The sequence below is a fragment of the Protopterus annectens genome, chromosome 2.part2, assembly GCF_019279795.1.
Source record: "Protopterus annectens isolate FY-2018-M chromosome 2.part2, PAN1.0, whole genome shotgun sequence".
NCBI lineage: Eukaryota > Metazoa > Chordata > Ceratodontiformes > Protopteridae > Protopterus > Protopterus annectens.
The window spans coordinates 394,855,402-394,870,459 of record NC_056730.1 but is presented as its reverse complement, the minus strand read 5'-3'; the positions used below and the strand labels follow the sequence as shown (position 1 = coordinate 394,870,459).

General features: G+C 36.9%; 1 protein-coding gene across 1 annotated transcript in view; it reads right to left on the bottom strand.

Moving 5' to 3' along the window:
• LIX1 (limb and CNS expressed 1) overlaps nt 1-15,058 on the bottom strand; it is a 1,193,673-nt gene that overhangs the window by 403,898 nt on the left and 774,717 nt on the right. The window contains exon 3 of the mRNA XM_044063916.1: nt 12,097-12,237. Within this exon, the coding sequence (XP_043919851.1) occupies nt 12,097-12,237 (141 nt within the window). The remainder of the gene's footprint in view (nt 1-12,096; nt 12,238-15,058) is intronic.

Below are 15,058 nucleotides of genomic sequence, written 5' to 3'. Positions count from 1 at the left end.
TAAGACTGTTATTCTACAGTGACCTGTATGTCAGCATACACAACATAGACCAATACCACACATTATACAGGGGTACTTAGGCAGAGGCAAGCTACCTGGACAAATCTGGCAGCTTGATTACATAGAACCATTACCCTTTAGTAAAGGATGTCAATATGTATGTACAGCAGTAGATACATATTCAGGGTATTTACTAGCTTATCTAGGTAAAAGAGCAATGCAGGTAAACACCTTGAAAACAATTTACTTGATCATTTTGTACTATGGCATTCCTCTTCAGATACAAACTGACAATGGCTCACATTTTAAGGGAAAATGGTACAGGATTATAATAAACAGCACAATGATGAATGGGTGTTTCACATCCCTTATTACCTGCAAGCAGCAGGTTTGAATGAGCAAATTAATGGATTGTTAAAAGAGCAATTAAGAAAGTTGGGAAATGGTTCCCTACAAAACTGGAGAGACAATTTGAACACAGCTCTGCAAATTTTACACAACAGACCAACTTCAGAAAGTGAGATTCCTCTAACGAGGATGTTGACTCCATCATTGCAGATCAAACCTTATTTAGCTACCAATATCATCATGTATTGGGAAATGAAAGAGGGTGCTCTGGCTCCATTTAGAGCAACTCCAAAAGCAGCATGTTTAGATTTGCATGCCTTACAAATGTATAGGTTAAAACCCAGAGACATTCAATTGACTGAAACAGAAATAGGAATTCAAATACCTCCTGAACATTGTGGTTTGACAGCACCCTGTTCAGGACTAGCATTAAAAGACATACAGATTGTGGGAGGTGTCACTGATGTTGAATAGCAAAGTGAAATCAAAGTGATATTAATAACAGTGACACCTCAGACTTGCTAATACAAAAGGGAGACAGAGTGGCTGAACGTCTCATAATACCAGTGTGGTAAAGGGAACAACCCCCACTATTTTGAATTGCTATTTAACATATCATATGTACACAAAGGCTTCCCAAGTATCATTGGTTTCCTATACCTAAGTCAGTAGCCAAAGGAATTCATCATTAAATCTGGTCACAATGCAGTGGTTTTCTCTTTCCCCACCACTCTGACAGTTAGAGGAGATAAGGGATTTAGATCCACAAACATGAATAATTGTGCAAAAATTTGGGTCCAATCACCAAATAAATTGCCTGAGCAAGCTGAAGTTGTTGCTACAGGAAAAGATAACACCATTCTAGTAATGAGACTAGGACAGGAAAAATGGGAATATGTATCTGCAAACAAATGTTATCTACGGGAATAAATATATTGCCTTTTTGTCATTTCAGATTTCATTGCAATGCATAGTAATTGTTGTACTATGCGGAGTCCATCTGGTCGAATCCATAACACCGGGTGTGAAAGTACAGAAACCTAATACTGCAACAACACCGAGGGGATGGATTAAAACTACAAGAAATAGAACACAGAAGAATTTTACATGTCCAGCTAATGAAGGTTGTGGCATTGCAAATATGACCATTACAGGAAATGTAACTATTTGGAGAGCATAAAAAGAACATGTGTATCTTCAATTATTACACGAAGGAGAAGTTACGATTCAAGTAAGTAACAAAACAGATATAAAATAATCTTGGTTATCCTTTTGTAGGATGTTTAAGTAATATTACACATTTGGTATGGCATAATGAAACATGTATTTACTCCTGAGATTCATACTGGAATATATTTTCTCTAGCTACCAGAAGCCCTGTATTATCTCAACCTCACCTTTTCATTGAATTCTTTGTATACAATACTTAATAATACTCATCAGTTACAAAAAACATTTACAGATTGTAAATCACAGTATATTGCATCATGGAATGAACAGTACAATTGTGGGGTGATAAATTGATTCATTTAACAAGAAAGACTGAATCAGATACAGCACATAACTGGTGCAATACATTCACCAGATAGTCATCATTACGGACCAAACCGTTAAACTGGATAATACACCCCATATTAATAATATTAATAACACTAGTTTTATTAACTACTTTGAATTGCTATTTAACATATCATATGTACAAAAAGGCTTCCCAAGTATTATTAGTTTCCTATACCTAAGTCAGTAGCCTAGGAATTCATCATTAAATCTAGTCACAATGCAGTCGTTTTCTCTATCAAAACTACAAACACTTCCATAGCAAACACTTGTGAGTTTAACGGCTTTAAAGAAAGCCAACCTCTTAAAAGTCCTGGATGACCCTTCAAAGTTTCATTGTATTACCTCCACCGACCATGTATGTGCAGCTGCCACTTAAAACCCAGAGTTCTACTCATGTTTATTAAGACATAGAGACTTAGCAGGCTGTAATAGAGAAATATGTATATAATAGGATATAAAAAAAAATAGATTACCATTGATCAAGTCACTGCCCTCTCCAAAGCCAAAAATACTATGTCCATGGAACCTGATAATATCCCTGGATGCCTAATTACTTCAGTAAAATTTGCTCTATAAGAGCAACTCCCAAACCTTTTCAGCCTAAGCCTTTCAACTCTGTATGCTCCTGAAATGTGGACATCGGCCATTGTAATGCCTTTACAGAAAGACAGAACTTCCTCTGATCCCAGTAATTACAGGCCCATTAGCTTAACTAGCCTAATTTGTAAAGCCTTGGACTACATGATATTAAACTTTATACATTTAGATACTGAAAATGTTATTGCTCTGTGCACTCACCAATTCAGCATCATCATAGACTCATAGGTAGATACTAGGCTAACCAATGACCAGACATTAGAATCAAACCCTGTACCTTGTATCTGTGAAGTAAAGACCTTAACTATTATGACAGGCCCTCTCCCTTGATGATACCATGCCTATTCAACCTAGTAAGCTTCTTCAAAAGGGTCACAGAAGCTGTGGATGGGAGCTATGAAAGTTCACATAACATACCTTGATCTGGCTAAAGCCTTTGATAAAATTTTCCATGTTGGAATTGTCAGTGGTGTCAGGTGGATAACAAATTGGCTGTCAGAGAGAACACACATAGTTTAAGTAGCTGAGGTCACCTCAGAAAGTAACCTTGTTACTAGTGATATCCCTCAGGGCTCTGAGCATGTTTCCTTCCTATTCAGTTTCTACCTGTCTGATCTATAACCCAGACTATGGCTAACTAAATTTGTTGATGATTGCAAGCTAGGTATTGTTGTTTGATCAGCTATTCATGCTGCCTCAATGCAGCTTGGTCTAGGCCTTGTAAATAACTGGCATAAAGAAAGCAGGCTTAAACTAAATGCTAAAAATGCAATAGCACCCCTCTTCAGATGGATTCAGTCATCAAAGATCTTAGTAACTTGACTGATGGTTCTCTGTTCATTGACTACAACATCACAAACTATCTAAAAGCACCTCTTTGAGAGCAAAATAAATGATCATCCCTCCCTTCTTCTCCCTGATCATACCAGGTATTGAAGACAGTCACTTCTTGGGCATTATTTTTTAAACACATCACACAGCTCAAAAATCCATAAGTTACACATGATATGAAAATGAGTAGAAATGCAAAGAAAGTTTGACCCTGTTGTAAGAAAATGGAAATATCAGACATTTGTGTTATAAGTATTTTGGAAAATGTGGAATAATATGACAGGCAAATGTGGTATCAATATTATATATGCAAATATTTGTGCTAAATGGCATTGTTGAAATGCTTTGTTGCTTATGCAGTAATAACAAATATAAAGCAAAAGAAAAAAAATCCCCAAAAGGTTCTAACCAAAATGATCTAAAACAGACTTGAATTCCTATTCCTGTCCTCCGTGTCATGGTGATTTATGCTTAGTGTATAGGACCATGAAGGATCCTACTCTGCTTAATCTGCTACAGCTTTACAAAGCTAAAAGTGCTGCAATCACCTATACTAAGGATTTAAATTTACACCAATAAATAAACAGAACACGTCTTTATGACAGATTCATCTCCAAATGCATATTTCACCTCTGGAATAAATTACCTGTTCATATTATCATAGGATCATAGTCTCATAGGAGGTTACTAGGCTATTGGCCCTGAGGCCCTTATAAACCTAGCCAAGAGTTTAGCCCATGTTTAGACAAATCAGCACCCAATGCCCCTGTCCAGCAGGGACATGGGTGGAATCCCAGGGGTATATTTTCTATTTCCCATCCAGTTATCCAGGTTGTGCTTAAAAAGGGGTAAAGAGGTACTCTGCTTGATGCAGAGAGGGAATATATTCCATAGATGGGGGAGTCTCTGGGACACAAATCTGTCCCATCAACAGTCTTGTTGATGTCATAGACCAGGTTGAGGCCATGTATGCGGATTACTCAAGTGGAGCTTGACTTGTGGATATGCAGCAGTCCCATCAAGGTGGGGTCCGTGATTGTCTTGTATGCCAGATAGGGGTCAACAGAGTGAAACCCTCATCACCTTTAAGGTAAACCTTTCATAACTGGATGAATAGCCATAAGTACTCCCTGGGTCTACATTATGCTCAAGGATGTAAAGGTCCTTGGGTTGAGTTGTCTTGCAAACTCTGATCTTATGATCCTAAAAAATAATCAAATGTTGATTAAGATGCAAAGGTTAAAAAGATATAGGTAAAAAATATGACATTGCAAAGAGAGACTGAAAGAATGACGCAGATGAGATACTACAACAAACAGAGAATAAGGCAAGAAAAATAAAATCACGTGAAGGATGCGGAAAAGAAGGTTGACCTAAAAGGAAAAGTATATAAGAAGACAAAATGGTGAGATAAGTCAAAATCTGGATATGAGGACCTTGAAGGAAAGGTACTGTATGGTAATAAATGTATACATAAAATAGGGAGCAGGGAGATAGGAATTGTAGAGAGCTAAGGCAAGTTGGAAGGTCAGTTAACAGGAGAAAAGATGAAACAACAGTTAGAAACATGGAACAAAAAGGAATTAGTGTAGGTGAGTCGGGGAGTGGAGGGTATTAATAAGGTGAGGGGCAATGGAACAAGGATAAAACTACATTTCAGGCTGAAGTAAGGTAAGAACAGAATAAGAGAGAAGATTGTTAAACAGAGTCAGGTGCTAGAGTGGGAGTAGCATAAATATAGTAAAGATAGAGGATAAGTCTAGGAGAGTGAGAGACAGAGAGAGACAGACACGACAGACAGGATAAAAACTACTGGGCAGGCGATGGCTAATGGAAAGTTATCAGCTAGTACATGACATAAAAACACAGCAGAATTAGGCGATTATTTATTTTGTAAAGTCATAGTGAGCAGTTTAAGCTGTTTTGAATATAAATGTTAACATTTAGAAGGAAACAGGACATTGCATAAATCTTAATATGTACGACTTAGACTAGGTAGCAGCAAAGTAAATAAATTAATAAATAAGTGTAACTTACATTTTTATTTTGGGAGTCGAGCCACCTTAGGTAAATATAGTCTCAGTGTAGTAGATAAGAGGTAGGGTTAATGGAATGTAGGTTAGATGAGATATAGACAATGGAATAAATACTGATTTAAAGCTGAATCAGGAGTACACAAAGTACTATATGCGGGTTGTTGAAAGTATAGCTGGAGTATAAGAAAACTGAAGCAGGTATAGACAGACTGGAATGTTGGAAGTACAATGGGGTATAACATTTCTGATAAAGGGAAGGAAGAAAGCAGGGCAGTGGTAAAGGGTATACTTAGTTACATGGAGTTAAAATCAGCATAGAGGGTAGTTGAGCAAGGTTAAACAAAAGGCACCACGACGAATGCAGCAATGAGAGGCAAACTTGGAGGTAAATAAAGAAAACAGTAAAACAGTGAAGCAAATAGCGTAATGAAATTTAATTCTCCGCTTTTGTCAAAAGACTTCATCAGAATGAATGAAAAACACCACAAGGCAAGTTTAAATACACCCACAGTTAATTTATTAATTAAACAATTTAACAAATAATCATAAAAATCAACTGTAAGTCTTTTAATTAAAAAAGGAGGCAATAATGTCATTCCTTTTATGGATATGTAACTTCCTGTTCTTTAAAAAACATTTAATGTTGATAGCCTCATTTAGGCCAGGGAAACTGTCAGCTTTTAATTTAATCTGCCACGAGGTTTCCCTCTGTAGTATATAATTTTTAAAATCACCCCCCTCATGTCAGTTTGACACACTTCCAACACTGAAAACAAAAATTTCTTAAAACCAAAACAAACAGTAGAATGCTTGTACAGAGCATTGGTAACATCTTTCCTCTTAATACCATAGATGTGCTCTCTAATACGGGTCCTAAGACATCTACTAGTCATCCCAACATAAAAAGCTGGACAGGTGTTGCACAAACTAATGTAAACAACACCTTTAGTGTTACAGTTAACACAGCTGGGTACTGTCAAAGTTCTGTCATAGGATTCTACTGTAATGTAGGGTCCTTCAGAAATGAACCTACACATATTACAATGGTAACAACACTGCATTCCTTTCTTGGTAGTGGTAGTGTTACTGCTAAAACTAGGATTAAATTCCAAAATTCTCTTTAAACTGGAATTATTTCTTGACACAAAAAAAGGTTGATCACCTATAACCTTAGATAAATCTAAGTTTCCCTTAATGACCGTCCAATTCTTCCTGACTAAATTTTGTATCTGGTGACAATCAACACTCATTTCCATAGAACAAATCAAGTTGGTGTTCAAATCACCCCCCTTGTTGATGTTAGTGGTTATGGTGTTGCCATGATGTTTTAAACTATTTGGATGGTCAAGCAATGCTGGATACTGCTCGCTCCGTTTATTTAAAATATCAGTACTAGTCTCAATCAGCAGTTGTTGATCATAACCCCTGTCCAAAAATAAGGAGATGATGAATTTAAACTCCAATTTTAAATCAAAATCTTTAGAGGTCATTCGACAGGCTCTAATAAATTGACCTCTAGGAATGTTTCTAATAACATGTCTAGGGTGGTTACTTGAAAAGTGCAAGTACCCATTGGTAAAAGTCTCCTTCCGAAAAATACTGCTGTGAAATCTATTTTCAATTTCATCCCATTTTAGACAAATGTCCAAAAAATAAACCTTTAAACTAACCACCCCTTTAACAAACTTTAGATAACTAGAAAGTGTGTTAACTTCAGAAGTGAAGGCGTCTACTGTATCAAGATTGCCGTCAATGACAAAAAACAAATCGTCAATGAACCTGCAGTAAAAAGAAACATTGTATTGCTGGGTGAGAAATGGAATAAATTCATACTCCCACCAAGCCATAACAATGTTAGCATAAGCCGGAACAGCTGGAGAACCCATAGCTACGCCCCACTTTTGTTTGTAATAAGTCTTGCCAAATAAAAAGAAATTGTTATGTAAAATGAGTTCCAAAAAACTACAAATGGTGGCAATAGCATTGTTAGTGAAACCCTTGTTGTTGTTGCTCAAAAAACTTCTAACAGCTTCAACTTCCTCATGGTGGGGGATACATGTATATAATGATACGACATCCATTGTAAAAACAATGTGCCTGTTGGGATCAAATGTACCTTTCTGAATGTAAGCACTAAATTTCGTCAGAAAATCCCAGGAGTCTTTAATAAAAGAATCTTGGTTATATAAAATAGGTCCAAGAACAGCATCAATAATTAAAGAAACCCCCTCAGTAACAGAGTGGGGAGATGAAACTACTGACCTGAAGGGAGGGTTTTCTAAACTTTTGTGGGTTTTGGGTATACCAAAAATGACCCCAATTCTGGGGTCTTCTACCACACAAAATTCGTAAACCTCTAAACTGATGTCACCTGACATCAAGGCATCATAAAGATGTGAATGAATTGACCGTTGACACCGTCGGATGTCAAAGAAAGAAGTGACTTCATATTCATCTAAATTGTTTAAAATCTCTAACATTTTAGTGGTGTATGTGTCTTGTTTCATTATGACAATGTTACCACCTTTGTCACTCTTCATGTACCTGAACTCACTATTTAGGGCCTGTAACCGGTTTAATGCTTTCTTCTCTTCAATCTTTAAGTTGGTAGTAATTTTTTGTTTGTTCTTTAACAAATGGGTGACATCTTGAATACATAACTCTTCAAACACTCTGATGGTATGTTGTAATTTAGGGGTGTAATAAGAAGGTTTAATTAAAACTTTGTTAGTTTCAGGAATGTCATGCATCAAATATAACAAATTTAACTTTCTAGTATACTTTTTAATGTCTACAATGGTTTTACTGTAGTTTGCTCTACTAGTTGGAACAAAATTTAAACCATAACGCAGTACTCTTAATTCAGGTTCAGAAAAAACATGACCAGTCAAGTTAATGATACTAAAATGTTCAAAGTCATTAGTTAAGTTTCGTTGCCAGAGGAATTGGACCCTAGAAAGGTTCGACTCCTGGTCAGAACATTCGTTTTGGTAGAATAATTCTTCTTGTTGAAAAAAGAAGAATTAACATTAGAACTAGAACTGGTTTTTGTTCTAACTATGTTGTCACTGTCACAACGAACAGAGCTTTCAATTTTCTTTTCACCAGTGTCAGTGTCAACAGGTTCACCCTCAGGTGCAGAAGCCTCACCATTTGGTGAGTTGTCCATACTGGTTGGTAGTACCAAATTTAAAGCAGTCTCATCAGGATGAAAATGCAATCTATTTTCAGTTGCAGCAGCAGAAACAACCGTGCTGAACGCACGCTTGCCTGGATTGTTAGAATGTTGCACTTGATTATAATTCCTTCTGTTCACAACTGCAAAATCATTATAAGCAGTTTTACCTTGATAAGAAGAAATGTCTCTCAATAGTTTAGATTGTTTCCTGTTAACAATGTCTACAGAATGCTGCTCAACCTCATTGGTTAAATTAGAACCGCAAAGGTCCATTTATGCGAATACAGAAACATTGACATGTATTTGACGAACCGCAAAAACACCGATCATCCTGAAGTGCGAAATTCGAACTGTAGAATAGTCATAGTCGGCTCTTCTGTGGTATAACTCTTTAAGGTAAGTGTGCGATAGTTACAGACCTTAGGGTTAGGGTGCGGGTAAAGGTAAGTGCATAGATAGTAATGTATGCAAGGTTTAGTGTAGGGTTTGAAGTAGGGTTTTGTTTAGTGTATGTATGTAGTTTATTTATTTTGTTTGGATAGGTAGTATGTAGCAGGCGATGGGGTTGGCCAACTATGACGATTTGAGATTTTGAATTTCGCTGTTTAGGGCGTTCAGTGTTTCCGTGGTTTGCGCAATATGTGTCACTGTTTTCTTATTCGCTGAAAAGGTCTTTCGTGCTTATAATATAGACCCATTGAGCAATAGGGGCATGAAGGGCAAGGAGAGAAATAGGTTTTAGAATTAATGTGAGATGCAGTACAGTGGTAGTTATAAAATTAATTATGGGTTTGAAGACATTGGGAACAATTTAAGAGTAAAGAATGCAATGTGTTGGTGGGATGATGTGAGGTATTACCAGCTATGCCAGGAGAAGTAGGGCATTGGATTTGTAACACATGCCAGCACAGCTAGCTGGAATTTTGTAAAAAATTATATGTCATTTTTATATCAAACTGATCTGTACAGATGTTTGTGTTGAAAAAATGTATTTGTAAAACTGCTTGTGTTAAAAATGTACTAACAGTGTGCCCTGCTGCTCAGAAATAGAAATATGCATGCATTATTGTAACTGTTTAAATGTATATGTTTTAACTGAGGATACTGGAAGAGAAGAGGTTAATCTCAAACTTTGAAAATAGTTTGAAATTAAATTACCTGGCTTAGGCCATAAAGATTGTATCTTACAGTTCTCAATGCAGCCACAGACAAAAAGTATGTACTAGGAAGCTTTCTGCATTCTCATTGGGGTGAACTAACTGCTACTCTGGATGGGTGCAGGTTTGAAATTATTTTTTACTTCCAGAAGCAGCAGCAGATCTTAGCAGGCTCTCTGTATGTGTATTACTGACACATATGTGCTAAATCCTGACAGCTTCTAGCCAAGGGGGTGACATGGGAACCAGAAGTCAGATGACCAGATGTATGTGATATCATTCTGTAATCCATCACTAAAAATAAAGTTTAATATTAGGTGAAACTGACTGACAAGGCTCTGTGTGTTATTGACACATATGTGCTAAATCCTGACAGCGTCCAGCCAAGGCGTGGTGACACTGGAACCAGATGTCAGATGACCAGATGTATGTGATGTCATTCTGTAATCCATCACTGAAAATAATGTTTAATGCTTGGTGAAACTGAAGTCTTAGAGCAGTCTCTTCTTGGAACCTGAAAAAGAATGAGCCCTCGCCTACTTCATCTTGCCTTGCTCTAATAAGTAACTAGGGGAATAATAATTCTTTATTTCAGGAAAATACAGTGAGATTAGTTAAATATTTTTTCTGTAACTGTGTGGACCTGTCCAACTGTGTTATTCTGTGATTGAAACTCTGTTTACTGTAAAAAGATATTTCATATTTTCATGTTCTTTTCTTATTTATTATTAAATATATTTAAACTTTTCATTGTAGCTGGTTCTTTATAGAATATTTTAATTTCTGTGAGCATTTATATATATTTGGTGACAGCTCTGGAAACTCCTGAAAGCTTTGCTTTTGGTCAAACTACCATTTGTATTAGTATTAATTATACAGACTATAATTGGGTACCCTTGTAAGAGCGTAGAGTAGCTGGCTGCGGAGTGTCTGGTGGTAGTAACTACCATATAGTCTGGGCACAGGGAGCATAGCTATCAAATCTGTGCCAACTTTTCCCAGGTGTGTGTGTGTGTGTGTGTGTGTGTGTGTGTGTGTGTGTGTGTGTGTGTGTGTGTGTGTGTGTGTGTGCGTGTATCTGCGTGTCTGTGAAAATCACATCTCATAGAGTGTGTGTGTGTCAGCTTCTTGGAGCAGAGATGCAAAGCACTGGTTTCACAGAGAGAGTGCTGGAGGACTTGGCTTGGGCAGCTGAGGACTCATCTCTATAGCTGTGCCAGTGGGGAGTCTTACTGGGGACCTGGAGGGAGACAGAGAGAGTAATCCAGCCGCTGGAGTGAATGTGTTCCCTGTGTGCTCTTAAGTGAAATTGTGCTCAATGCAGACAGCTGCATCTGGAAATACTGCATGTATCCACTTTTGTTCCAAGTGAATGTTCCTCTCCAGTGTCAGTGGTGAGGATTCAGACTTTTTGATTACTGGCTCAAAGTGGAGACATCACAGTTGGATACTGGTAAACAATGAAAATAGAATTCTAGGATGTCAAAACATCTCCATTCCCATAAGGATAAAAAGTCACCTTTTAGGCTAGTAATTACATCCAGTTATGACTGATCTATACAGAGTTATTTTAGGCAATGTATTCTGCAGGTTAGGGGGAATATGCAAATTTACCTTTACTGGGATGGTTGCTTTTTTTGATAGTCTGAAAGAGACTTCTACCTTTGAACCATAGGTTTCTTTGTTGGTGTATATTACTACACATAATTAATGAATGCATACCAATTGGGATTAAATCAAATGATGTGGAAAGTTGCTACTTAGTTTTGTTTGTCATGCATCTACACCTAACCATAGGATGCACATTAAAAAGCCACAGTTAGGTGAATGGCTTGTGTGGCATGTAGTCAGGTGAAACATCAATGTGTGTTTGCTCTTGCAAACCTCTGGATCATTTTATAACTTTCTGAATATAAGTAGTAAACTGCATGTACTGAATTGCCACATTTTTTTTCTTTTTTTTTCGTGGCGCACAGGGCATCGGCTGATTGCTCAGGAGACCAGTGAGTTTCAAACCTAAGAACTCAAAACTGCAGTTTATGATGCATAACTTACTCTTCTGCTGCATTCAAAACATTTTCATTGTTTGAATATTCTTGAAGAACTTGTCTTAAACTTCAAAGGCAAAACAGGCTGTCTGCATTTCTTGTTAAATACTACAATATAACAGTAATTTAAATTCAGTTGACTATCACATCAATGTTAAGATAAGAGGAAAATGGTGTATAAATTTAAGTAGCAAAGGAAGAAGATTAGTCTAATATCTTAGGTTAATTGCTGCTTTCCTGTTTGGAAAAGAATGCAGAAATGATTCCCACATATAAAAGCTTCAAGGTTGTTTTCCTGGAACAATCAGAAAATTACTTTTGAGATATTGAATCATGCCTACTGTTGTCGAAGAAATGGCTTCCTGGATACTTTCCCTAATGAATTCTTTTGTAATACGTTGGGATGGCAGTTCATTGTAGACAGAATTGATTAAAGCCACCTTGGCTGCATCTCGCCTGGCTTCTGCTCTGCTTAAACAGCTCTAAAATTAGAACAAGAACAAAGAAAAACATCACCAACTGTTTTTTAGAGTATCCCACATGGCTTAAATATATAGATATGCATTTTCATTATGTGTAAAAAAAAGTGCACAGTGGGAAAGAAAATGATTAACATTTATCTGTATTTTCTTTTTAATTCTAATCTAAATGCCTGTACTCTAAGTAGGTTAAATTGATTCCCCAATCATTTATTCTTTGAAAGAATACATCTCATAACTAAGGTCTGAATCAGTGCTTAAAACTGAACAAAAGCTTTAATGGACCTGTTTATTTAACAGATCACAAAACAGGATACGAATGATATCCTTATCCATGAATTTTATAGCAAGGAGAAGTGAACTAATCCTTGGATGCGAGTTAATCTCTTGCAGTCAGCGAGTATGAGCAGTGTAAATGACATAGGTAAAAGCAATCATCCATTTAAAGCAGCCACAGCTAGGAGATCAAAGGCTCTCTGCATCTGTTTAACAGTGGCAGGGCTTTGTAGTTTCTTAAGGCTTACAGTTCAAAAAGTCTGCCAGGCCAGAATTTGTCAAAATCCCTAGAAACTAATAACAGGAGGTAGGAAAAGCAAAAGGGCAGCAAAATGGTTGCCATTGCAGTAAACTCTTCACTGTTAGCCTTTTAAAAGCAAAATTAAATCACTCCTCTTGTGTCCCAGATAAGAAACAAATGATACTTAATTGTTAAACTCTTGTGCAGGATTAAGTACAACTGTCTACAGAATCCACACTGAAGCATAAAGTTTACACTTTTTTGGCCCCTCTTGAAACAGAAAATGCCTGGACTAAGTAATGCTTGCTTGTAAAGTAAGCAGTTCTTTTGATGAGTCCTGATTCACAGTCAGCATTAAATGTCCATCCAGTTAGTTTAGAATAATCACATGGGAAACATGCTTCACAACAGATTACTTGTGAGTTAACCTTTATAGAAGTTGTCTCTAAAAAATGAATATGTGTGCACTACATAAAAAGCATATAACAGAAGCCACGATTGTGCAGCGGTAGTGTTGTCGCCTCACAGCAAGAGGTTCTCTCGTTCGATTTTCGGCTGGAGAGCCTTCTGTATGGAGTCTGCATGCCCTCCTCGTGGTTGATTGGAGTTCGAAAGATATGCGTGAATAGACATGCCTTTGTTGAAGGTTGGGCATTGGGCTGGCACCGTAAAAATTGACTGCCAGTCATTAGCGGACTGGAGTTCCGCTGTGGCGACCCCTAACTGGGAAAAGCTGAAAGAAAAACAACAACATAAAAAGCATATAACATGAAAGACAGAATAGGTTAGAACTGCCATGTTTGATCTGTAGTCTTTTTCAGAAATACAATAAAAAATAAAATAAAAAGTGTCTGTAGAAAGAGAAAGGAAGCATAACTTGTAATAAATAAGGATGGCAGATGAGATGAAATGTGTATTTACAATGTGAGAAAGGTGAGAGGTCAGACTCACAGGACAGCCTTGACATAAACAAAATAGTGCTAATGGATGAGAGATAATGTCTCAACTTCAAACCTAAGCTTACATATAGCATACTTTTACCATGAAATAAATTATCACATACTTCTGTTAAAATTCAGAGAATAACCAAGTTACCAACCTACATAGTTATCATCAGCAAGTTGCATATCTTAAAGGAAACATGACTATATTTCATATCTCTCAACTGTCTAGATTTTCGCAGAATGCCCACATTTTCATCATATTCTGGTCCTCATAAAATCTGTCATTTTCTCACAAATCACTGAGGAATGAAGTCACAAACTTAAGACATTTCAGTTTCAGACATCATATCCTTCAGAAAATGCATGCTTAGACAAATTCTGTTACTCTCTAACAACTTTCTAAGTTTATAAGAGCAATATTTAAAATATGTTTCTATTTTTGGTCCTTTGTCCCTCCATTATTTTAGACTTTGTCCAGATTCCTTGAGCTAGAGGCACAACAAACTAATGGGCACAGTATTTTTTCATATAAGGGGTGGCGTAAGCCACAAAACTTTGGGCTAGGCTTATAAATGCCTTAGGGCAGATAGCCTAGTATAAACCTAGGAGGTTGGATATATTTGAGAAGCAATACAGGGCTGCTGGTCTGAGACTGTATTACAGATGTCTGCAGAAGAGAACCAAATGGTTCTGAACTGGGGATTACTGTTCTAATGTCATAATACTGGAACCTGTAGAATAATAAATACTTAATTATGGGCCAAGCAAATTCAAGGGATATACATAGTCACTATAGGAGCTAACTCTTATCCTGGGGGGGGGCTCAGGATCCACAGAAGCATTATGGAAAAATGACTCCCCTTGGAGAAGTTGGTTAAGATATAATAAACTTTTCATCATTCAGTATTTTAGCAAGCTGTACCACAATTAATGCTATAATGGAACTGATTAGACCTAAAAGCAGGTTCATAGATTAATATTAGGCTAAGCCTAGCCAATTATGCCATGTTAGAATCCAACTCTGCACCTTGTGTCTGTAAGGTAAACATCTTAACATTTATGCCAACCTCCCACCCTGTCAGGTTTCAAAAACAAACAAGTTGAAAAGAAAAAAGGTGGTAGACAGATGGTAGTTATCAAACCATAATTCTGTCATTTGGACAAGAGGTTTGCTGAGAACAAGGGTGAATGACTGATCTAGATTCTACATATTTCTTGTGGTCAGCATCCTAGAATCCTTTTTCATACATCTGAATTGCCAAACAATTGTAAAATAAGTTGCTCAAATATTATAAAGAGAAGGCAGGGAGGCAGCTCCTGGTATAGGAAAATGTAAACTTGCCTATGATCCAGCTGACCATAG